This window comes from Anas acuta, chromosome 1 (genome assembly GCF_963932015.1).
Source record: "Anas acuta chromosome 1, bAnaAcu1.1, whole genome shotgun sequence".
NCBI classification, from domain to species: Eukaryota; Metazoa; Chordata; class Aves; order Anseriformes; family Anatidae; genus Anas; species Anas acuta.
The window spans coordinates 121,647,977-121,671,057 of record NC_088979.1 but is presented as its reverse complement, the minus strand read 5'-3'; the positions used below and the strand labels follow the sequence as shown (position 1 = coordinate 121,671,057).

General features: G+C 40.5%; 2 protein-coding genes across 6 annotated transcripts in view; both read left to right on the top strand.

Annotated features, from left to right (window-relative positions):
- Positions 1 to 267: 267 nt before the first annotated feature.
- Positions 268 to 9,942, top strand: METTL16 (methyltransferase 16, RNA N6-adenosine). The gene is made up of 9 exons (XM_068698528.1): positions 268 to 543; positions 623 to 822; positions 2,120 to 2,260; positions 3,631 to 3,746; positions 4,513 to 4,655; positions 5,689 to 5,758; positions 7,809 to 7,898; positions 8,808 to 8,981; positions 9,075 to 9,942. Exons 1-9 carry the CDS (start codon positions 416 to 418, stop codon positions 9,690 to 9,692), a joined length of 1,680 nt encoding a protein of 559 aa, XP_068554629.1. The 5' UTR covers positions 268 to 415; the 3' UTR covers positions 9,693 to 9,942.
- A 139-nt stretch (positions 9,943 to 10,081) lies between these two features.
- POLQ (DNA polymerase theta) overlaps positions 10,082 to 23,081 on the top strand; it is a 99,796-nt gene continuing 86,796 nt past the window's right edge. For 2 of the 5 annotated variants that reach the window (XM_068698390.1, XM_068698396.1), the window contains exons 1-5: positions 10,082 to 11,054; positions 13,399 to 13,581; positions 14,486 to 14,616; positions 15,845 to 16,001; positions 21,143 to 21,251. In XM_068698390.1, coding sequence (XP_068554491.1) covers positions 10,892 to 11,054; positions 13,399 to 13,581; positions 14,486 to 14,616; positions 15,845 to 16,001; positions 21,143 to 21,251 — 743 coding nt within the window. In that variant the 5' untranslated portion in view covers positions 10,082 to 10,891. The remainder of the gene's footprint in view (positions 11,055 to 13,398; positions 13,582 to 14,485; positions 14,617 to 15,844; positions 16,002 to 21,142; positions 21,252 to 23,081) is intronic. The other 3 variants (XM_068698375.1, XM_068698385.1, XM_068698367.1) reach the window with 2 other exon arrangements.

Sequence of the window (23,081 nt, the reverse complement as noted above, 5' to 3'; positions counted from 1 at the left end):
ATGGGTGGTGCAGCTGCGAAAAGAGAAGACTAGAGGGCAGCCTTGAGGGGAAAAAAAGGAAATTCGACCTGTTAAACGTGTATGCTTTTTATTTATTTATTTATTTATTTATTTGTCATAATTTTTGACTGAACATCTCCATCCCCAATAAACTCCCCCAGACTTTAAACATCCCTCCCCTTTCTTTAACCCATCCCCTCAAGATGGCGGCTGCCTGCTCCTCCCTCACAGCAGCGGACCGCCCCTCCCAGTGCTTTTCACCCCCCCCCGCGGGCCCGCCTTGGTACGGCCCGGCAGCCCCCGGGGCACATTGAGGAGCCGCTTGGGCGAGCGCACGGCGCTGTGGCGGCGGGGGGAGGACGACGACGGCGGCGGTGGTAACGGGAGGGGAGCGCCCCCCCGTCAGGCGGCCGCCATGTCCCTCAACAAGTCGATGCACGCCCGCAACCGCTACAAGGACAAGCCACCTGACTTCGCCTACCTGGCCGGCAAACACCCCGAATTCCGGCAGCACGTCCAGACCACCCTCTCCGGCAGGGTGAGGTAGGAGCGGGGGGACAGGGGGAGAAGGGCCAGGGGTGGTGCCGGAGTCGCTGCCCCATGCGTTGTTTGTTGCTTGCAGCCTGAACTTCAAGGACCCTGAGGCGGTGAGGGCGCTGACCTGCACCCTGCTGAAGGAGGACTTCGGGCTGACCATCGACATCCCCCTGGAGAGGCTGATCCCCACCGTGCCCCTCAGGCTGAACTACATCCACTGGGTGGAGGACCTCATCGGCCACCAGGGCGCCGACAAGGCCGTGCTGAGGCGGGGGATCGACATAGGTAGGCGGGGGGTAGCTCGGCCTTTGCTGCGGGTGAAAGGGGCCGATGATAAACAAATTTGCTTTTGAGAAGCAAATCTGGAAGCTCATGGTGATGAAACTGGCAACCTAACCCCACTAATGCTTCATTTGGGCAGCATTTCTCTGTACTCACACAAGGATGACTAGCAGGCAGTGCTTTGGCACCTTGTGGCCCTGAACTCCCTTGAACGGCTACATTTTTTTTTCTTTCTTGCCAATATAATTCTTCAATTCTTTCATTTTTAGCATGGTTTCCAATAGACAAGCTCTAAGTTTTACCTCATCATGTAGTGCGTGCACATCTGCTTTCCTTTCAGAACTCTTAAACTTGTTAGCCAACTTCAACACATTTGATAATAGGTAGCTTTTTAAAAACAATTTCTAATGACTTCATTGTAGCAGGTGGCTAAGTAGAAGAGAGAGATCCTTTAACGTACCTAGTTATTGGAAAAAGTTTGCAGTCAGTTTTGATATTCTCATTTAGGGAAAAGCAGTAGGTCATCCAAGAATAACATAAGAGGAGCTCTGGAAATAATTGTGCATGCTTTTGCAAGCTTACTGATGATTTTTTTCTATGCTTCAGTAAGTCAATATAATAGTAATTATATGGACTCCTGCTGTACCTCTGAACTCTGTTTTTGTAGTGGTGAGATATTTATTCTTTTTACCCGTGTCCATTAACTTTAATACTAAGCTTGACTGTCGCTGGTAATTGGACTGCCGAGATGTGCCATGCATTTTAAAAGAATTCATGTTGTGCTAGAAAGTATTTTTCTTTGTTACCAAGTTACGTCTGGATATTTTTTTCTAGATACCATAATTGACGCTGCCCCCCCTTTTTATTGTTTTAGGCTTTAGGGGGAAAAAAAATCTCACGTAATGGGAATGTCACTTTTTTGTGTATATCTGTGGTTGCTGTATGCATTCATGATAGATAATAGAAAAATACAGAAGATTTTTCTTTGACTTTTTTTTTAGTAAAACAATATATTTCACTTTCACTGTATAAATTAATCATTGTCAAATAATAGCTTAAGAAAATAAGTTGATTGTTTACTAGAAAACTAATTCCAGGTAGGATTGCAATGTTCTTATAAATGTAGCTTTGACAATGCTGTGTTTTAAATTACTTAAATTTCATTAAATAACCAAGTAATGGGTGATCAGTGGTCAATGTTTTCTTGAAATTATTTCTTTTTGTTGTAAAAAGTACATAGTTAACAGCTACGCTGTGTGTAACACCATTTTGCCTTGTTCATGGCTTTTTGCATCCTCAGGGACGGGGGCATCTTGCATATACCCGTTGCTTGGATCAACTTTGAATGGCTGGTATTTTCTTGCAACAGAAGTGGATGACATGTGCTTCAATTATGCCAAGAAGAACGTGGAGCAGAATAACTTGTCTGATCTTATAAAAGGTGTGAAGTAATAGTATACGTACTGACATACAAATATTGTGACCTATTTTTATGCCATGTTCAGGGGCTTATCAGATTTAGTATTCTTGCCAAATAACATGATCTGTTGTTTTTATTGACACAGAGTGTTTACTAAGGTCCACTTATGCTTAAACCAGAAAATCACAGCATGTGTAGAATGGAAAGTGTGGATAAAGAACTACTCATCTTAACAAAAATCAGAAAGTTAAGCTTTATCTTAGAGGGTACAGAGTAAGGCCTCAGACCTCGTTTCTGAATGAGGTCTTAACAATGCCTGTGCTAGTAGTAGAATGCAAGAGGATGGAAAAAATTCTGTGGGAGCTCTAGACACTATAAAGCCAGTCCATGATTCATCTCTGAAAAAAAACTTTGGTTCTGCTAGTTTTTGAAACATTTTTACCTAAATGTTTTCCTCTTAGCCTGTCCTCCATGTCAGTCTTGAGATCCAAATCTCGATGTGGGGAACAATGGCAGTATTCTGTTATGGCTCTTAGGATTCCCAGTGGTGTGATGGTATTTCACTTTACTGGTAAAATCTCTGGCAAAGGAAGATATCTCAGGTGAAGCTGTAGTGCCAAAGGTGATAAGCTGGAGAGACTGACTGCTGTTGACCAGAGCTACAGGCAAAGGAGTTCCCCTGAGGGCACCTGTAGCAAGCCGCTGCCTCCAAACTACCCACCCTGCAACTTCTTAACTCCTGGGTCTGAATTGTTTAGCTAGAGATGATATGCTACCATAGTCAGTAACTTGATTTCCAAATTGTATCGTAGCTTTTTTATTCCGAGAGGAAAAAAAGTAATTTTTTTTTGTCTGACAGTGAAATACTGCTGTCAGTAACATTCTTCCAAAAAGAATCTTTTCTATATGTGCAAAACAGGAACTGATAATCCTGGGAATTAATTGTAAATGCTAAAGCTTCAAAAGCAAACAAACACAAAACGTGTGGAGTTGCATGTGTATTTTATTGGAATGGGTTGATGTGCAAAATTTATTGTCTAGTTTAAAAAAGAAAATCAGCACTCTATATAATAGTAGGTCAAGATGTTTTCATAAATCTGATCTGTGATAGCTTTTAAATTTGTAGTTGTATGTGAGAGCTCAGTGTAACTCATGCAGTTCCTATTGCTTTAAACACTCATGTCTCACATTACTACTGTGTCATGCTTAAAGGCTGTTTATATGCTAATCCTTAATGTAGTCTTTATTTGCGTGGTGATGTTATGTTTTTTGCAGACTGTATTGTTAAGTGCAGTTTTAGTATATTACATTCTTTGAAGAAAGACTGAAACACAAAATGCACGCTAGATAAAATACAAAGTTCTGTACTGACTCCATTTGTTTTCTATTAGTGGTTAAAGTACCACAGAAAACTCTTCTAATGGATGCGCTGAAAGAAGAATCTGAGATCATTTATGACTTCTGCATGTGCAATCCCCCCTTTTTTGCCAACCAGCTGGAAGCGAAGGTAAGCTAGCAAACTAATGCAAGCACTTACTCTAGTAATCAGTGAGTGGGAGGATAGCAACAATTTAACAGCATCTCTTGGGGAAAGTTCAGTGGAAAATCCCAAACCATTGCAAAATAGCATTGAAGTTTTCTCCTTTCCTACCCCCTTGCCCCAAAGGGATATTGAAAAACTAACCACTACTCCATCTGAAGTGGAGGGTGACTAATAGACTTTTTCATGAGTTCTTGCCATCTTATAAAGTGAGTTTAGAAAATAGATAGGTACTAAATCTGGAATCAAGGAACCGCTATATAATGGTGTAGAGGAATCCATTTTGGGGAGTTGTGCCTATCTATTTTTTTTCCTTAGCGATTTAGGCAATATCATACAGCACAGAGCTGTTCTTCCAGTACTCAGTGGATGCAGTCAGAAAATTAACTCCAACCTGGGGTGGTACAAAAAAAGATACAAGTGTGAAATTAAACGGTGTAGATGGTAATTGTGTAGATGCGTGGTATCGTCGTGTCTTTTGTATTGCAGCCATGTATTTCAGGTTAGCAGGGTAGTGGTGTGTGACAAGTAACTTACCAATGTTTGAGATTGAAAGGAAGTCACTCAGGCTTATTTTGAATGTATCTTTGTCTGTTATCCATGGTGGCAATGTTGGGGGATAACCAGAGGTGATGGCACTTGTTTCTGATTAAGGATTGAGGCAGGATGCAGTGTACAGAGAAGCCTACCCAGCATTTCATTACAGTCACTTTAACTGTTTGTTCTTATCCAGGGAGTAAACTCTCGAAATCCACGGCGTCCACCTCCAAGTTCTGTAAATACAGGAGGGATTACAGAAATCATGGCCGAGGGGGGAGAGCTGGAATTTGTCAAAAGAATTATTCATGATAGTCTACAACTGAAAAAGAGGTTACGGTAGGTGTTCTGTTCCAGTTAAAACTTTTATCTGCTGCTTTGATTGAAGTAATGTGAAAGTGATATTTTAGGTGAGGAATGGAGCCATGTTATCTCTTTGGTTTCTGTAATGATACGTACACAGCAGTAATTTGGTCTCAGTTTATATAAAATTATTTGTTCCTGAACATCAAACAAGTCCTGGTCGATATGGGAAATATTTAAAGGCAGGAGATGATAAAAAAAAAAAAAAAAAAAAAAAAGCCTGTAGAAGTGACAGTTGTAGCTTGCTGCTCAGTTAGCACATGCGTTTGCTGAAGGTGGTCAGTGTGTATTCTTAGGGGCTTCTGGGATAGGTGGTTTTATGTCATTGTCTAGTAATCTGTTCGGTGCTTAGAAGCTTCTGTCTTTTCATGGCTGAATTTGGTAACTGCAGCTTTACCTACTGAATGGCAGTGTTGTACTGGATGCTATCTTGGGTGAACATTATCTGAAATAAAAATCATAGTAAGACTTCTTTTGAACAAGAAAAACAGATGGCATGTCTTCATTTTTTTTTTCCCTGTTTCTTTTTTTTCATTCCCCTCGTGAAATATGGGTTAGGTGATGGGAACCCAGATAATGAGTTACGAATGAGCAGAATTGGTGGTCAGTAGGTCTGCTGCTTAGGCCAAAATGATTATCAATAACTGAATATTCCTTTTCATGCTGATTCACCTCCAGAGAAAGTGGAGAAATTAAAACAAATTACTTTAAGGGGCAATATCTTCCACATAAAGTCACTCTTCGAGACATGATTCTTGGTTGTTTAGATGCTGTTTCAATATTAGCCTTACTGCATTTTCTAAAAATCAGCATTTCCCTTACCATTTTTTTCTCCTATCCTGATTCATGTTGTACTCTGTCCTAGTCACTGTTGAAGAGTGTAATTTTGTTCTTTTGTTTTGTTTTTAAGTCTTCAATTGTTCATGCAGATTTCCGATCCAAGTTGTTCTTTTTGTTATTTTCAGTTGATGTATGTTTATAAAACACTTTGTTAATATATTGTCTGCAGATGGTACAGTTGTATGCTGGGAAAGAAATGCAGTTTAGCACCATTGAAGGAGGAACTTCGAATCCAGGGGGTAAGTTTTTATAGGTTTGTGTAGGTTCGGTTCAGTATACACTGTGTTCCAATGTGTGGGTGTAATTATTATTGAATGATATTTTTGAATTATTTACAAGAAAAAAAACGTGATCCTTGTTAGGCAAGCACTCAAAGCAGTTGAGATTTAATTGCTGCAGGATCAAAGATGTTAGATAAATTGTCCTCTATCTTTTTTTTCTCCTGTTTCGTCTGTCACTTGTAGAACTGTCTTCATCCTTTCTAGAACTTAAAGGGCTTCTGTTTTAAAAGTTTTAACAAAGTTGTTGTAAACATTTTTTTGCTTTCTTTCCTTTTAGCTAGCATGCAATTTATCTATTTGGTTGACAAAACAAATTGCAACATTTATTTTTAAAGATGTAGTTTTATTTGTTTAATTCACTAACAGTTCAAACTGGTGTTAGTTGCCAAGACGAAGAACTGGAAAGACCCGGAAAAGGCTGAATGAACTTTAGTTAGAGAAATAAGTCTCATGTCTTCTTTCCTGTATGTTGAAGAGCTTGCTGTTGTTATGGCCTCTGACATCCTCCATCCGTCCTTTTTCTGAGCTAATACTGTAACCTCCCCATTTAAAAATTCCTGCTTTGCCCTGACAAATGTTTTACAGCCTAGCCTTTTCTCATTGAATCATCTTTTGAATGTTGGAATAGTTTCAATGAACTGAAGGATCCTGTTCAACCGATATATACAGTTTAAAGTTAATTACCAACTTTTATGTTCTGTCATTGTTTTCTTTGTGGTCAATTCTGGCACCAAATAAAATGAAACCTTGTGCTAGTGATATCTTGTGCAAGAAGGGTGTGCACAGGACTTTTTTATGGCTTGCTAGAGGAAGGATAGTCTTTTATGATTTCCCCTACACAGAAAATGAGTTATGAGATCTCTCCTTGCGTATATATGGTGGGGAGTAGAAGGAAGGAGAATGTGTGGTGACATCAATTATCAGAAAGATGAACTACAACCCGTAGAGAATCCCTGAACTCAGTGCAAAAAGCAAACACTAAAGTAGGCACCAAATTTGACATACCTGACTTTCTTCCCTATTCTTGCATTGTTTGCACCTCAGTGAAATGAGAGATCCTTGCCAACCATGTACAGAAAAGCTGAGGTTTTGTATTCTTGATATTATCAATTTTTTTTTTTTTTATAATCTCTATTATAATAGCATTGGTATTACGTTTGGTTTCAACCATGCACATGCTATTTTGTGATTCAGGTTAGAATGTGGTGTGTTTCAGGAAGAATTTTGATAGAATTAGAAATATAAACCTTAGAGAAGTTCTAGGATTGAGATTTTTCCTCTTTTTTTTTTTTTTTTTTTTTAAGGCAGTTCTCAAAACTAAGATCATTTTGCTGTGCAGACCTGGAGCTTTTGCTCTGGAGCTGATGATACTTTGGAGTCAGCTGGAATTGTTGATATTTATCCTTGCTATTATATAGCATGTACCATACAGAAATGCCTTACAGCATATGTGGAAAGTCTAGTTAAACACTATAATTGGATCTAAGTTTTATATTTAAATACATTATAAGTTCAAACTTGATTTTTTTTTTTTGGCAAAAGAGAGAGAGAAATGTTACTGAGCACGTTTCTGCCATCTGCAGAAAGTGAAGGGCCTGGGTTCCCAGCCCTTCGTTTCCTTTGTTCTGTGTTCCTTTGCTACAGCAGTGGGTTCAGCATTCAAATGTGGAACAGGAGCAGGTCCTGAACAAGGAGAAAGGATGTGTTTTTCCAGAGACAGAGTGCAGATGTGTGCAGGATCACTGCACAGAAAGACTAGTGTTGCATGTTTCTGAACTTGAACTGGGAGCCCTCAAAGGGCACAGGTGGGAAATTTTGGTTATGGGTATGAGCCTGGGTACTGACCAGCTTTAAGTGGCACTAACATCTATGAAATACACCAGAAGGAATCTCCATTCCTGTCATGAGAAAATAATTATGCTAAATCCATTTAGTTTGAAAATGTGCGAAGTAGAACAATGTTTTGTATTGATACAAAATAAAGTTTTATATTGCTGTTTTTGCATAGGTTCCTAAAGTTACTCACACAGAATTCTGTCAAGGACGCACCATGAGATGGGCACTGGCATGGAGTTTCTATGATGACGTACAAGTACCTGTAAGTAGCTTGATTTTGGCTGGCTTGTGATTGTCTGGGCCTCTTATCTGAGGAAGTGCCTCATGGGCTGTGAATGCACCTGCTGTGAAACAAGCTGTTCTTCAGAATGGAATATTGATGGGCTGGGCTGTGTGGACAGTGGCATTTCTGTCTTGGCTCCCAGTCTGTTAGCTGGTGTTTCCGACAATTCATGTGTATCTGTGTTTAGGGAGGAAAAAAGAAGCCTGCAGGGAATTCCTGTGTGTTTCAGTGAAAGTAAAGGGTCACTTATAAGACAATTCAAAAAGCTGTTTAGTAATATTAAAACTATACTGAAGTTTGGCCTAGATTTGAACTTAAAATTTCCCTCTGAGAACTTGTTTTTAAGTTGACATATAGATAATTACCAAATAGATGGAAGCACTTGTAGCTGCTTTAGACCTGCCTACATGATTGTAAATGGAGCCTGTCGACTTTCAGTAAGGGGAGTCAGTTGCTTTTTGATACAAATGAGCGCATACTGGAAAATAAGTATAGGAAATAACCAACCTTAGAGAAGATCTTCCAAGTAAACATTCAGTAAACTTGGATCATGATGTGGATCTTAGGAATAGAAATCAGGTGTGGGTTCCCCAGAGCAGCCACACTTTGTCAGTACACAGAGGGATAATAGTTTGAAAGAACCAGTAAAGCTTTTTGCTTAACATCTGAAGATAAAATCCCTCCCTCTGTCCATCAGGCTAGCATAAAGTACATGTCCCTGTCATAGGTTTCTAATAACTCTTTGTAGTGAAGTGAAGCACGGGCTATGTCAATGACAATTTAGTGGCTATACTCTTAATCCACATGTATTCTGAGTGCAAAATTCATCTCACTAATACTGCACAGCACTGTAACTTTTTGGTGTTATGCTGGTTTTCTTTCTTCTAGTCACCTCCCTCTAAAAGAAGAAAATTAGAAAAACCTCGGAAACCAATTACATTTACGGTCTTGGCTTCTACAGTCGAAGAGTTATCCACCAAAGCTGCAGCTATGGGCTGGGATGCTGTAGAAGCCATTGCTGTTGTTAGAGCCTGGGTAGAGAAGATTCTTGCTGATCTGAAGGTAAAATATTAAGTATTAGATGTTAGAACAACATCTTGCTTTAAAGCATAACTCTGAAGGGATAATATGAACTTCTGCTGTCTTCTGCAATAGGTTCAGCATAAGCGTGTTCCCTGTGGAAAAGATGAAGTTAGCCTGTTTGTGACTGCCATTGAAAACTCCTGGATTCATTTGAGGAGAAAGAAGCGAGAGAGAGTAAGGCAATTACGAGAACTTCCTCGAGCTTCTGAAGATGTTCTTCAAGCAATGGAAGAGGAAAAAAACGGCCAGAAAAGTGTGAGCAACAGTTTGGACTGTGAAAAACCCAAGACTGAAGACTCTGAAACAGGGTTTATGGCACCCGATGAGGATGTCAACTTGACCGCAGATGACAAGCTAACGGAAGAATCTGCTGCCAAAGAAGAACATAGTGAGCACATGGAGGAGGAGGAGACAGAAGCAAAGCAGGCAGAAACGTCATGTAACAAAGGTTCCAGTAATGCGAAGGAGGAACCTCAGCCTTCAGAGGAAGCTGGCAATCCAGCAGTTGAAAAAGGGCAGAGTCCCAAAGAAACTAGTAGATGTTTTCTTTTCAAGTGTTTAATGAATGTGAAGAAAGAAGGAAACGATGTACTAGTAGAAATGCACTGGGTTGAAGGACAGAACAGAGACTTGATGAACCAGCTGTGCACGTACTTACGGAACCAAATTCTTCGACTAGTTGCTAGTTAGCCCTTTTTCCCCACTTTGGTAGAATGAGTCCTCAAATTTTGTAAACTTTGTAATGGTTTAACATTTTCAGTCAGAAAAAAAAAATAGTAAAGTGGAGATATTTTAAATATATTTTTTTAAACGTGCAAGGAGTACATGAAATATCACTTCATGTCCAATGAAATGCTGGGAAATAATATCTCTTGTGCTTCAGTTGTAAAACAAAATGCTACAGTGCAACGTGTCTATACTGTGACCATTTCAAATATCAGTGCTCATTCTGGTCTTTTTTTCTGATGCAAAAGATATATATATTGTTACCAAGTAGGAATCTATACTGAAACATTTTCTTCAATCTTTTTCGTACTAATGCAGGAAATTTGTTACCTGCCTTGGGAATTGCCGTCTGCGGCTGAGTCCTCAGCTGAGGGTTTAAGTATGCCTCTGTTCCCTTAATGCATTTACCTGTTGGGCTACAGAGCAGCAGGATGGATATATCCTCCAACTATCAAATCAGATAAAAAATCACTTTAGAAAAACCACTTTAGAATACATACGACGTATTTTTCTGGTGTTCGGACTTTGAAACACTGAAGAGCTTACTGTATGTAAGTGAGCATCTGTTTGTATAAGTTTCATTCTAATTGACGTCTCTGGAGAGGTTAAATTAGTTGTACACTTTCAGAATCTGAAGAGATTATTTCTGGCTAGGTGACCTATTAAAAACATAGAAGGCAAGTCTGTTTGTGCTATCCTGTGCTTATCTTTTCAGCCTGTTTCATGCAAGGATGCTGAGCCTCGCAAGGTAAGCCCGTGTGCCTGTGATGCACTTGTTATTCTGAAGCAGACTGCAGTGTCCTGCTTCGTTAATTACCTCCACCTTCCCCTTGTACAACATGAGTAGCTTATACTCCTCAGTGCTGCTTAACCAGAGCTGTTACACTTCCAAAAAGAAAACCAATAACGATTAGCATGGAGGAAAAGTAATTAAAAAGGGCGTCATTAGTGTAAAAGCGGGTTAGTGTCATTGTGTCTGTAGCAATACGGGAAGAATCTCAAGTCACACTTGCGTACAGCTCCACAAAAGTGTTTGAGGCACGCCAGGAAGAGGCAAAATGTATCACTGGGACCGAATTTGTTTTTGGGAAACGGACGGGAAGAAAAAAAACACCTCAGGGAGCCGCCCGCTGCGGCCGCTGGGGGCAGAGGCCGCCGTTTGAATGGCGCGGCGGGAAGATGGCGGCGCCCCCGCTAACGGCGGCGGGGCGGCCGCTGCCCCCGGGGCGGGGAGGGGGGCACCGCTCGGCCCCCGTGCCCTCAGCCCGGCCGTGCTGAGCCCCCCGCCCGGCCTCCAGCGCTCCCTGAACGGCAGCGGCTCTCCAGGTAGCGGCTGGGAGGCCATCGGGGCTGCCGGCGGCGCGTTGGGCTTGTGGGCGCCCTCAGCCCTCGGGCAGGGCAGGGGGGAGCGCCCGGCGCTGCCCGGTTCTCCCTGAGGGAGGGGAAGGGAAGGGGCTGCGGCTGGGGGTGCGCTCCGGGGCTGGGGGGTGCGTTGGGGCTCCGAGGGGCTTCCTCGGCTCTGCTGCCCCGCTGGGGAAGTGAGGGGAGGCGGCTGGAGGCGGGCACGGTGCTGCTGGGTGCTGCTCTCCGGCGGGTCCTGTGCTTGGCTTGGCCTCTAGGTGCTGCCACAGCACAGCGATCCGTACGGCCTGGGTGCGGGGAGGAGCGCCTGGCTGGAGTTGATTCAAGAGCACAAGAAGCTCGTGAAATGGACTAGATATAAAAACATCGCATTAAGTGTTCCTGTGTAGTGCCCTGATACCTGCAAAGGCAGGGGAGTGTGGTGGTTTTGCGTGATATCTCACCTATACGTGCAACATGTTTGACACAGCTTTTCCTAACTTCATCTCACAATATTTTTATCACTCTCTAAATGATTTACATCTCCCAGCCTCTTCTGCAGTCAGGTAGCGTCTTCTCCCCAGCGTGGCTACGTGCTGCAAGATGCAGTTTTGTCAGCTCCTGTGAATGGAGCTGAGCGAGGCGATGTGCGTGTCTCCTCAGGACACCTCCAGGAGGACTCAGTGTGTCCCCCTCACCCCACATTCTGCAAGGGTTTGCCTTCAGATGCGTCCAAATGCCCAGTGCTTTAAATCCAGCAGTGTGTCTCATTCTCATTTTGACTTTCTTAGCATTTTTCTAGTAGGTTACAGAGGTTAGTGCAGTAGTGCGCTTGTATACATGGGTCTTTAAAACTTGTTTCCTAAGGCGCAAGTTTTGAAGCTCATGTTCAGTGCTAATCTCAAGGTATTCTTCCAACATTAGAATCGTGTAATCCTTTACTCATGCTGTCTTTTTACACATAGTTCACTGCTTTTAACTTTAGGAAAGAAGCTTGAGATCCCTTTGTGCATTTTGTTTGACTCTTTTATAGGGTTACAAATCCTAATTCTACCATGCTGGTGGCAGTCGAGGATAGACAAACCCGATCTCCTTTAAATGCCCCATGGGAAGCCTGTTCTCCTTGTGGCATGCTGTTATTCACTTCCAATAGTGCTGAATGTTTTGTTCAGTATTTGTATAGTGTTTTGATTATCACAGAGCTGAGCTATATCATCTTTTTTATGTATTTGTGCACAGGACAGTAGTCAAGTACCAGTGATTGCTAGGTTGGGGTTAACCTCAGGAAGGTTGTTGCAGTTTTTCATATGTTGAATATAAGTTCTAGATGCTACACAGTACATAGTACTACAAGCATAAGCAGGCAGTGTTTTTCTGATCTACCTTGCCCTTCCACTGTTACAACAATGGTGGAAAATTCCTTTTAGATTTTTTCTTTTGAATGTGCTGGTAGAAATCGGTACAGTAGAGCCAGTACACACACTGACTTGTTTTTCAAATAGCTTCGATGAGGTCTTTTGCAAAATGCTGCTATGGGAACTAAGTAGTCGTGGATGATAGGGGAGGCATCGCTGTGGAGCAGAAATCTGTTTTCTGTCTCAGGTGAGGAAAAGGACAAAAGGGTTGAGTTATCCTAATGATTTGGAAAAAAGGAGAGCCAGGGATGAGGCAATATTTGTAGCCAGCACAAAGTTATCTAGGGTTATAAAGACAAGAAATAAGCAGAAAGGAACTTAATTAAGCTAGAGGAACTGGCAATGTGGTAAAGATACTAATCAGTGTTGAAAAACAGAAGCGACACATTGTACAGAGTAGCTTGAGCTGCCTGTTTTATGTTAGTTATTTTAATTCAGCTGTAAAGCAAAAAAAGAGCTTGGGCAGTTCTATAATCTGTGAGGATTACTGAAGGATCAGTAGCAATAATCTAAAAAGGAAACAGCCTGAGTAAGGATGAGATGGCAAATACTTTGTAATGCTGTTACACTAATCACCGCTGAAATTCTGCTTGAGTCTGTATTTGGTCATGGCTATTCTGTCTCAAAAGCAAATATCAGAGTGAGAGTTTGGTGAAGAAATTATTTGAATGTGGAAAACCTAATACGAGGAGAAATTGACAAGGTGATATCAGGAGATAAGAAGAAGGATAAAACACTCATAGGAAATATTGAAAAATATGGGGGAGATAGTTTCTTGTTACCTTTCCTCACAATACAGAGCTTGTAAAGAAGTTTGACATTTAAGTATCTGACCTAAATGATGACCTCAGATTGAAGGAGGATTCAGGATGATACTTTTTGTTTGTTTGTTTTTCCCCTCTTTCCACCCAAAGGGAAATACCAGCAAGTAAATGTTCCTGAAGACCAAGCAGACAAGTTGCTCCTCGCAAGCTGGAGTCTTCCAAAAGCAGTTCTGGAGAAATATCACAGTCTGGGAGTAGTGCAGATGTTTGAATGGCAAGCAGAATGCCTAATGCTCGGACAAGTTCTGGAAGGAAAGAACCTGGTTTACTCAGGTATGCAAACATCTCACAGAAACGATTCCCCTGACTTTCCCAGTGCCATTCACAAGAACACGTTGCTGCCGAATGATGCCAGTCTGGCAGATAAAAGGTCAAGATCCTCTTTATTCTGGAGAGAACCTGTTAAGAGAAAATTTCTCTTTTCTGTTCCGTTGCCATACCTCAGATCTGGCTTGATGGTCTCCTTCCCAGATGTGAGGAGAGATTTTCTTTTCCATTTTCTCTGTTAGTGTTTCTTTAGAAACTGATAATTAGGAGTCAGTTAATGATGACTCTGTCTTTCCTTACAGGCTAGGTCAGCCAGGAACTGAATGATACCAGCAATAGTAGATTTAAATACTTCTGAAAAATTTATTTATTATCTATTTTTTTTCAGTCCCTTCATCATTTCTCTTAATCTAGTTCAGGTGCAGGGAGCAAAAGAAGCAGGACTGGTAGTAGAAATCTGTGGGAAACACCAACTTAGGTGTCTACTCTACATGGGAATAAGGTCACAGAGCAGCAATGGGGGGGCGAGAACAGCTTAGAAGTAGGGGCAGGGTGATTTTCTTAGTTCATTTGAGTTTTATTACTTGATTGCAGAAGCCATTGGGCCAGATTATTGAGTAATGCCTATGCCCCACTATGTTACACATCTTCCATGGTTCTCATGATATCATAGTCCACATGATATCCTTGTCTCTAAATTGGAGAGACATGGATCTGATGGATCATGATCTCTTGACCCTTTATTGGGATAACTACAAGTGTAGTTGTGACTGTGTGAGATGGGAATCAATTGAAGAGCTTTGCCCCAAATTCTCCTTGTTTTCTGTTCTGTTTTTATGATGCTTACTCTTTGGACGTTTTTTTTTTCCTTTAAAAATTAATAATAATAAAAATCAAATACGTTTTTCAGCTCCTACCAGTGCCGGAAAGACTCTTGTTGCAGAATTGCTCATTCTGAAGCGAGTCTTGGAGACCCGTAAAAAAGCTCTTTTCATCCTTCCCTTTGTCTCTGTGGCCAAGGAGAAGAAATGTTATCTGCAGGTAAGTAACATGCAAAGAGAGGAAATGGCTGGCCTATAGTTGCTTTTTAAAATTAAGTTTTTGCATGGATTTGAGGGGAAAAAATAATAATTTTGCAATATAATTTCAGAAATTAATTGTGGTAGAATGAGATCAAATTTTAAATTAAGTTTGAGGGGGAAAAAAAAAAGAAAGATTTAGCCAAAAAAGGGACATTTCTAAAAATAAAATAAAACAAATAATTAAGGAGTAGATTAAAACATTTTATTTTTGACTGTTAGATTGTTGTTATTTGCATGCATTAGCAGATTTTATAATATGCAAGCTTAAAAGGAATTTTCTAATTAGAGATTGTGTCTAAAACACTGCAAAGGGGAGGTGTCAGCATAATCAGAAAGAAACTTTTTATTTTAGCTTTCCTTTGGGTGTTCCAGCAGAATGTTGTGCTTTTGATTTCACTTTGCTAAAAATACGTTCTGACAGAATGTAGGTATGTCTGGGCTTCCTCATCTCAGATATTCAGAAACAAACATACAATGGAAGCAAAGCAGTCTTTTTAAAACAAACAATTTTTTTTTTCTGAAAGGTGTTCCTATCAAATACTGTTTCCATTAGCTAATGTGCCAAATAAAAATTAATAAAAGCGAGAACAAAATCAGTGGGTGTTTTTTCCTATAGTTTCTGACACTTAAGATATTTTGTATTTTATCAAACTGAGATGGCAGCTTTACCTTGTAAATTGCTAGGAAATGTTACCAAGTGCAGCAGCTACTTTGTAGTGGTTGATAATGGAGAAAAGCTTTTTCTTTAATCTTGTAAAGCTGGAAAGTTATCTATGCTGTGTTCTGCTACTTCTGGCCTAAGGTTTGGCTTTAGCTGCACACACTTGGAATCATATAGTATCCTACCCATCTGCTTCATAATATTTGTACCTTTTGTTAATGCAGAGCATAATGTGCCCAAGCTTTGGCAATGCAGTAACACTCATTGGAAGAAAAGGAATCACTCTTTTTTGACTTCCATCTGGGAGTCATGAAAATTTCATTTTTTTCGTCTGTCTTAAAAAAAAAATGACAGTGATGTGTGGGGTAATTAGTAATAATTGACTGAGTTATAGTTTTAACCTGATTAGTTGGCATTATAAGTGTTAGGGATTGTGGTTGTAGGATGCAGTCTTTATGTGATTCCAGCAAGCATTGGTCAAAATTCATTTGTAACTTTGGCACTACATTCTGTCATTGGAAAACAGGCCCTGTTTCAGGAGGTGGATGTGAAAGTTGAAGGCTACATGGGAAGCATCTCTCCAGCTGGACGTTTCTCTTCTCTGGATGTTGCTGTCTGCACCATTGAGAAAGCCAATGGCCTCATCAATAGACTAATAGAGGAAAACCAAATGGACTCGCTAGGTAAAATGCTACTGCCTCACCACTGGGGGGATGAGCTTTTTCTTTTACATAATCTGAGTACATGTGGAATTATGGGATCGTTTGCGTTTGCTCTGTTTCCTATGCAGCAGACAAGCTGTACAGGAAAGCAGAACAATTTTTCTTCATCCAGAGCCTGTCTGATTTGGATTTAGGAACTCAGTCTGGACTGTTCTACCTAGCTCAGTGACTGGGGAGCGAGTAGGTAAAATTGCAGCTTTAGTTTGTCTGACGTGGATGACAATCCACGGACAGATTATTTGCAATAAGCAGTGATTCTCACAGTGAGAAAATATATTCTAATTAATGAAATTGAGTAATGTTATAAGTTGCCCCCTTAATTAATTTTCAGAGAGCATTGCATTAATAATAGAAAGGAATTTATTGAGTAAGCAACAGCAAGCAAAACAGCGCTGGGCGGCCGGGGAGTCTCGGCTCTGCCAACGGCGCGCACCTCACCCCCCCCAGGGTCCCTTTTTATATCTTGGTGATTTCAGGATTACGCAGCACGTCCGGGTATGTTCTGCGACTGCGCGCACTGTTGCTAGGGGGTCGTCTCTGTCCCTCTGGTGGTCGTGAAGATGAAGGCCGTAGTCTTCCTCGGCGTTGTGGTTCAACTTCTTTCTTTATTTGGTCATGTTGGCCCAGCGTGAGACAGGAAGGCAAGATGTTGATACACTAGTTTAACAACTTATCAGGAGATGGTTACATGAACTTTGCAGCAGTGTTTTTTGAACAAAAGAGGCTACTGAGATGCAGAAGGAGAGAAGGGGAGAGGGTTCTTTTTTTTGTTACATTAAGCAAAGGAATTTTCATAGTGTCTAGCTAAGCATTATACAGCTCCTTACTTCAGCAGGGAGTTTTCACAACTCCCGTTCCTCAAACAGAACTCCTTGTTTTTACAAAAGACAATGAACAAACATTTATTGTGTATTACAAGTAATAAGTCTACGATGTGTTTGACTCCAAGAATTTTCTGTTTGTTTGGGACAGAGGTTGTGTATGTATGTCATTAATGGTTTACCTTCAGTTAGCTCAAAGAAGAGCAGGAATTATTTTCAGTGCTTGTTGGGGTCCAAATAATGAATATTTGGAGTTGCACTGGGTAGGCATGGTGACTAGAAGGGATGTGGCACTCATCTCTGTCTTGTAGTCAGCTCAAAAGTCCTCTGGCTTTGCACAGTAGACTTCTGGGCCACTATGGTCTTGATAACCACAGATAATGGTGGTGTCCATTTAGTGCTTAGGAGGAGACATAAAACCTGAGGAAGCCCTGTGTTTCTAATATGTACTTGGCAAGTGTCATGTTTTCCTAGCTCAATTAGATGATTGTTCTCTTTGTCTCTTCAGTAAAACTATATCCAGTTGTATTTTGCATAGTAATGCTTCCCATCTTTGATCTGGCCTGTAACATAGCTTTATGTTAAAAATACAAAAATTGGAAAGCTAGATGAGTGTCAAACTGCTCTGAGACTTCCACCTGTAAAACTGCTGTGCCATGTTCATCTGGTATCATAATATCCTTTACCATTGTATACCAGAAAAGTTGTTTAAACACACAATAGAGAATAAGGGAAAGAAAGCTTTGCAGATTTTATAAGAGCGTGAGAGATAACACATGGGATAACACATTCACACCTGGACTACAGGGGCTGGAACCAGGACAATCACCATGAATTCTTAGGCTGCCAGTGGGCTGTAAGATGAGTAGATGACCATGGCTGTGCAGAATTTTAAAATCATTTCAATTGAAGCTGCTGCAGTCTGACCCAATTCTCAATTGCATATCTTCATCCCTTCCTTTGCAAGAGAACTGATGATCATGCGGTTAGTTATTTAAATATATGGCTCAAAGTTTGCTACTTCATTTATTTTTTTGTTTGTTTGTTTGTTTTAAATAGGGCTAGTTTGATGCTAGGTCAGCACACTACGTGCTGTACTGCCAGCACAAGGCAACGAGTGGGGTCATAATATCCTCATTTATGTTGATTTGGGTGCCTTACAAACATACCCAGTGTACTAAGATGTATTGTTTAATAATAGCATCTTTCAGAAGCTGGGGATATGCCAAATTCCTTTGGTTGGCACCTCCACTCCATCACTACATCTTTTTTTGTCCTTTGTGAGAAGAATGTGCCTGAGATGAGTCATATAACTCCGAGTACCAACAGATATGTGACTCTTTGCTGGCACATTCTTCTCACAAAGCAGTAGAACCAGGCACATGAATGCAGGATTTGAGTTTCAGTATTACATCCCCAGCACTGGTACCTCTTTAAAGCATTACATTTTTCTTACACTATTTGAAAACACCTCTACTGCAACCCTCTTTTTCCCTTGTGTCCCAACATGACCATACAGCTGAAATAAGAGTAATTTTTCTTCTTTGTGTGCTTATTTGAAAGTAATTTGAAAATTCAATTTTAGTTTAAAAAACCGACAAATTTTCTATTTGGAGATGCATCTTCATAAAAGCTGTAAAATAAAGGCAGGAGCTGAAAATGCCTTTTTAACTCTCACCTAAAGCAAGCTTGTCTAATACTGGAAGATTGTACATTGCCTTCTAATTAATTCTAAATTTAGACCACTTCGTAACAAGGGTGTTTTATCTTTTGAGATGAGTTATTGGGAGATGACTGCAATTCTGCAATTCTGGCTGGATTCCATCTAAAGCTCGAGCTGTTCCTTTTGTTGATGTCAACCCCCTGCTGACAGCTCACGTTGCCTTTGGAAGTTGTTGAGAGCAATTCAGATCCTCCGCCTGGCAGAGCTCTCTTTGCTGTATGAAGCAGTTAAAAGCAATTCTGTGTTGCTAATTATTATATACCATGTGTCAGTTTTGAACATCCAGGTACACAAGGAACGCTGTTCCTCTTGTTGTTGTTCAGCCTCTTGACACTGACGCTAAAGAAATTTTTGGGAGACCAGATTAGAGAAGAATCTGCTTCCTTCTCAACATGTCAGCTGGGAATAATGGATATGTAACATGGAGTTGTGATACTTGTATCTTTTCTTAATTTAAACTTGAATAAATAAAAGTAGGTTCTTTTCATTTAATAGAAAAAATCAATTTCTCCCCCACTGTCTTTAAGAACTTTTTAATTTTAAACTGGATGCGGACTTAAAGTAGTCTAGTTATTCTAGAATAACCATGTGTGAGATCTTTCAGGTACTTCTAATATTTTATTCATTTTTTGTCAGCAGTCTGCTAGACACACCTAATTTGCAGACAGACAGTAGACACTGAAGGTGGCCTAATTTTCAGTAGCAATGCAGAATGATGCAATTATGGCCCTAATCGCACTCCTGAGCTCGTTGCTGAGTAAAAAACGCCATTGCATGCTGGGACCTGTAGTCTTCCTTGGCTGCAATTCCATTTTTAAGATAAGGATAGCTTTGTGAAAAATAGTTTGCCTGATGGCTCCTGCTATGTTATCCCAGTGGGTGCCTTCTGAGTACTGCTTGAAGAGAGAAGAGCTGTGTGCATCGTGTGACGGTCAGGTCTCATCAGCTTAGAGACTGCTGAGGTAACACAGTGCTCAACTTTAGTGTGGGTATAAATATATTTTTTTTATAGCTGAGTAGCAGTAGAAAGTATAGAACATGTGGTCCGTCTGAAGAACAGTGACATTCCCCATGTTTTGGCCTGTAGATACCACTAGTCTTATACTTCATTTCAGGAAGCACAGTGTGCTGCTGCTTGGTGCAAAGACTGGAAAGGTAAGGTGTATGAATTTTTCTTTAGGAGGTACTCCATTACGCTGTCATATCTCAGTTACTGGAAAAATTCAGTCAGATTATTGGATGGGGAAGCAGAGGGAAGCTTTTTTTCTGGTAGCTGAATAATTGTCTCTTTGGTGATCAATGAATTGCAAGTTTTCACGAGCACAGAATAGAGGAAGTAGAGGAAGATGGAGGAGCTGGCTGGGTGGGAGTTTGTAAAAGAGGCTGTTGGAGAAGTGCAGTACTCTTCTAACTTCAGTGGCTTGAAAGAGAAGGGAAGAGAAAACAGAAGGAACATATGTAGGAAGGAGAGAAAAAAAAAAGAGAGGGAAAAATAGCATTGAAGTAGGTAATAGAAAGTCACTCTTGCCCTTAAGTTCCTGCTATTTTTGCTGTATCAGAAAGATATTTCATAGCTCCAGCAAAAACAAAAGCTCCACAGCAGCAGAACTAATGAAACCCAGTGTCCTCTATGACCTGCCTTCTTTTATTTTTCCCTTTTTTTTTTTTTTTTTTTTTTTTTTAAACCTTCCTTCAGCATTTTCCATATCCCTGTGGCGCTGTCTTCTGGTCAGAAAATCTACATATTGCTACAGGTTGGGATGTATGCAGGAGGTGTGCTGGGTGGCTAAGATGTGGTGGCTCTGTGTTTTTTCCTCTAAGAAGCAAAGAGACCCCAGTCTCCTCTAGATGCTGATATTCAGAAAGCTTTTCAGTCAGTATTCTTTTCAGTATTTCTACCCATCTTTCACATTTTATGGAAGCGGCTGATAGATTAAAAAGTTACTTGCAGGAGGTAGGAGGACAACAGATATAACAGTCACATAAGGATTTTTTTTTTCACTAGAAAGCCAGAATTAAATAGCAGAGCTCATTCTGGTTTGGTGGGTGAGAAAAGTTATAATAGGAAGCCGTCTCTGCCAGGTCACCTGCTCTAGGTTTCTTTGCCTTTTTTTACTGACATCACTGTATGGTGAAGGAGTGATGTTTTTATGTGAGATCGTGATGGCAACAAAGCTTTTGACTAGCATATTAAGGGCATTGGAGTATTTCCTTCCAGATACTCTGAGGCCTTGGTGACTTTTACTTGCAAATGGTACAGATGCTAAAATACTGTTTTGCATGGTGACCAGATTGTAGCAACTCAACCTATTTTTTGTTTTCAGAAGCTGGGTATTTTGTATGGTAGGTTGTGGTAAGTGAAATGTCCTATCATTGGTCATTATATGTATCTCTTAAAAGAACCAGTGACAGAAGAAAGTCATAACTGTGTTGGTAAGCACAGCTGGGTTTGTGAATTTAAATTTCCCTTAATCATGTGGAGTGTTAAAGGAAATCTGAGGCTATCTGTTCTTAGTTTGGAGGTTTATCAGTTATAACCTGAGCGCTTCTCTTTATAGGAGTTGTGGTTGTGGATGAGTTGCATATGCTGGGAGACTCTCATCGAGGATATCTGTTGGAGCTCCTTCTGACCAAAGTTCGATACGTTACAGAGAAGGCTGCAAAACGGTGAGTGGACCAGGATATTTTATCTTATAACACTAAATTATGGATGGCTTAAATATTTTGTTCTCCAGATAATTGGGAATTTGGGTTAGCTCCAGGGTTTTTATGTGAGTGATGACCTAGACTATTTTGGTTATTAAGGTCTCATCATATCACCCCTCCAGGGGCCTGCTGTTGTAGTCAAAACCTCTTTTCCTCATGGTTTTTAATTTTGATGCTATCATGGGATTCATTCTATCAAAAAAAAAGAAAGAAGGTGAAGTTTTCCTTTATTTTTTTAGCCTATTTATTAAAAACAAACCCAAAGAAACAAACAAACAAAAAACACCACAAAACTTCAGACTTCTTTTAATATTTTTCCTAGACAAAGGCAAAAGGAGGAAATGGTATATCAGTCATCTTAATTTTTACCAGTTAAGCTGACAGAAGGGTCAAAATCAGCTGTTCCTATGCACCAAAACTCAGATTTTGCCAGCTTTTCACTGCTGCTTCCTGTCTTGTGAGTTATGCTAAGCCTCTTCAGTTGTAGGGGAACTGTCTTTTTGACACTAGTCTCTTTGCTGGATCTTTTAACCAGCATTTCCCATCCTGATTTCCAGGATCCAGCAGTGCTCAGGGTTGAATCATCTCTGAGTATTTTCTTGGTTTGGAAGCCAGTATTCTTCAGTATACTTAAGAGCATCATGAGTTGCTTTGCCACTGTTTTTCCCTTGGCTTATCATGCACCTGCAGGACAAATACAGGACAGTTCTCGGATTTTCTCCATTCCTCTGAAGAACCAAGAAGGAAAAAACATGTCAGGCAAGACCAGGTACATCAAGGAATGTTTGAAGGAAGATGAAATAATTCAGCCTTCACCGTATAGGCACTAGGGCCCAGATCTTTTATCTCTCTGTCAAGGTCAAATTGTTGGTGCTTCCCCATACCACTTGCTGACAGGATGGAAGTGACCTTTTTGATGTTGTTTTTCTTTGATGCTTTTATTTTTTAACAGGAGCCCCTTTATCCAAATTCTTTAAATGCAGTCCAACCTGACCAGTTAGCAGAATGTTGAGTGCTTTTAAAAGCTTTTAAAGTGGTTAACTGGACATCCTGCTGAAGTATGGTGCTGTGTCATTGGACCAGAAAATATTATCTGATAGTCGTGGCCAGCATGAGTGCCATTGCTTCTCAGCAAGGCTTTCACAGACTAAGTAAGATAAATTCTGGAGCAGATTTTTCACACCTCCAGTCCAAAAGAATGTCGTGGAACTGGATTTTTTTTAATCCCTGATGGGGGATTGCTATGCTAGCAAATGCTTGAAGAGCTTGGGAAAGAGGTTCTGCTTCTCCATATCTTCCTTATTTCTGTCTCATAAGCGACCAGGGTTTTTTATCCTAGCTTTGGGGTAGTCTTGTTTCCCCTATATTGCCTTTTCCAGGATTACCAGGATCTTCTAAGAAGGTTCAGGCCATCTGTGAGCTCACATTATTTTTTCTGTCCTTTTTATTTTTTAAAGTCTCAATTTGTGGCTAAGGGCATGGATGAACAATACCAGTTAGTGGATGTAAAATGTTGGCTTAGAAGCAGAAAAAGAAAACAAAACAAAACATGCCTGTCATGTGAATTTAGAAGCCTGAATTAAAGTATACATTTGGGTGTCTAAAGCTTTGTGTTTTCAGGTCTGTTAAGAGTTGATTGTTTCCCACTGACTTGAATGGAAGCAGTTGCTCAGCACTTTGAGAACTGAAGCTGCTTTCTTCTTTACTGAACTAAGGGCTTTGGTTCCCAACTCTAGGAAGACCTTAATTTGTTATTATTTATCCTAAAATTGAGACGAATGGGTATCTTAA

Excerpts from the sequence above, each read along its gene's own strand:
- METTL16 (XM_068698528.1), top strand. The coding sequence starts at position 416 with ATGTCCCTCAACAAGTCGATGCACGCCCGCAACCGCTACAAGGACAAG. Across the intron at positions 544-622 it reads ACCCTCTCCGGCAGGGTGAG|CCTGAACTTCAAGGACCCTG; the intron begins GTAGGAGCGGGG and ends TGTTGCTTGCAG. Across the intron at positions 4,656-5,688 it reads CAACTGAAAAAGAGGTTACG|ATGGTACAGTTGTATGCTGG; the intron begins GTAGGTGTTCTG and ends TATTGTCTGCAG.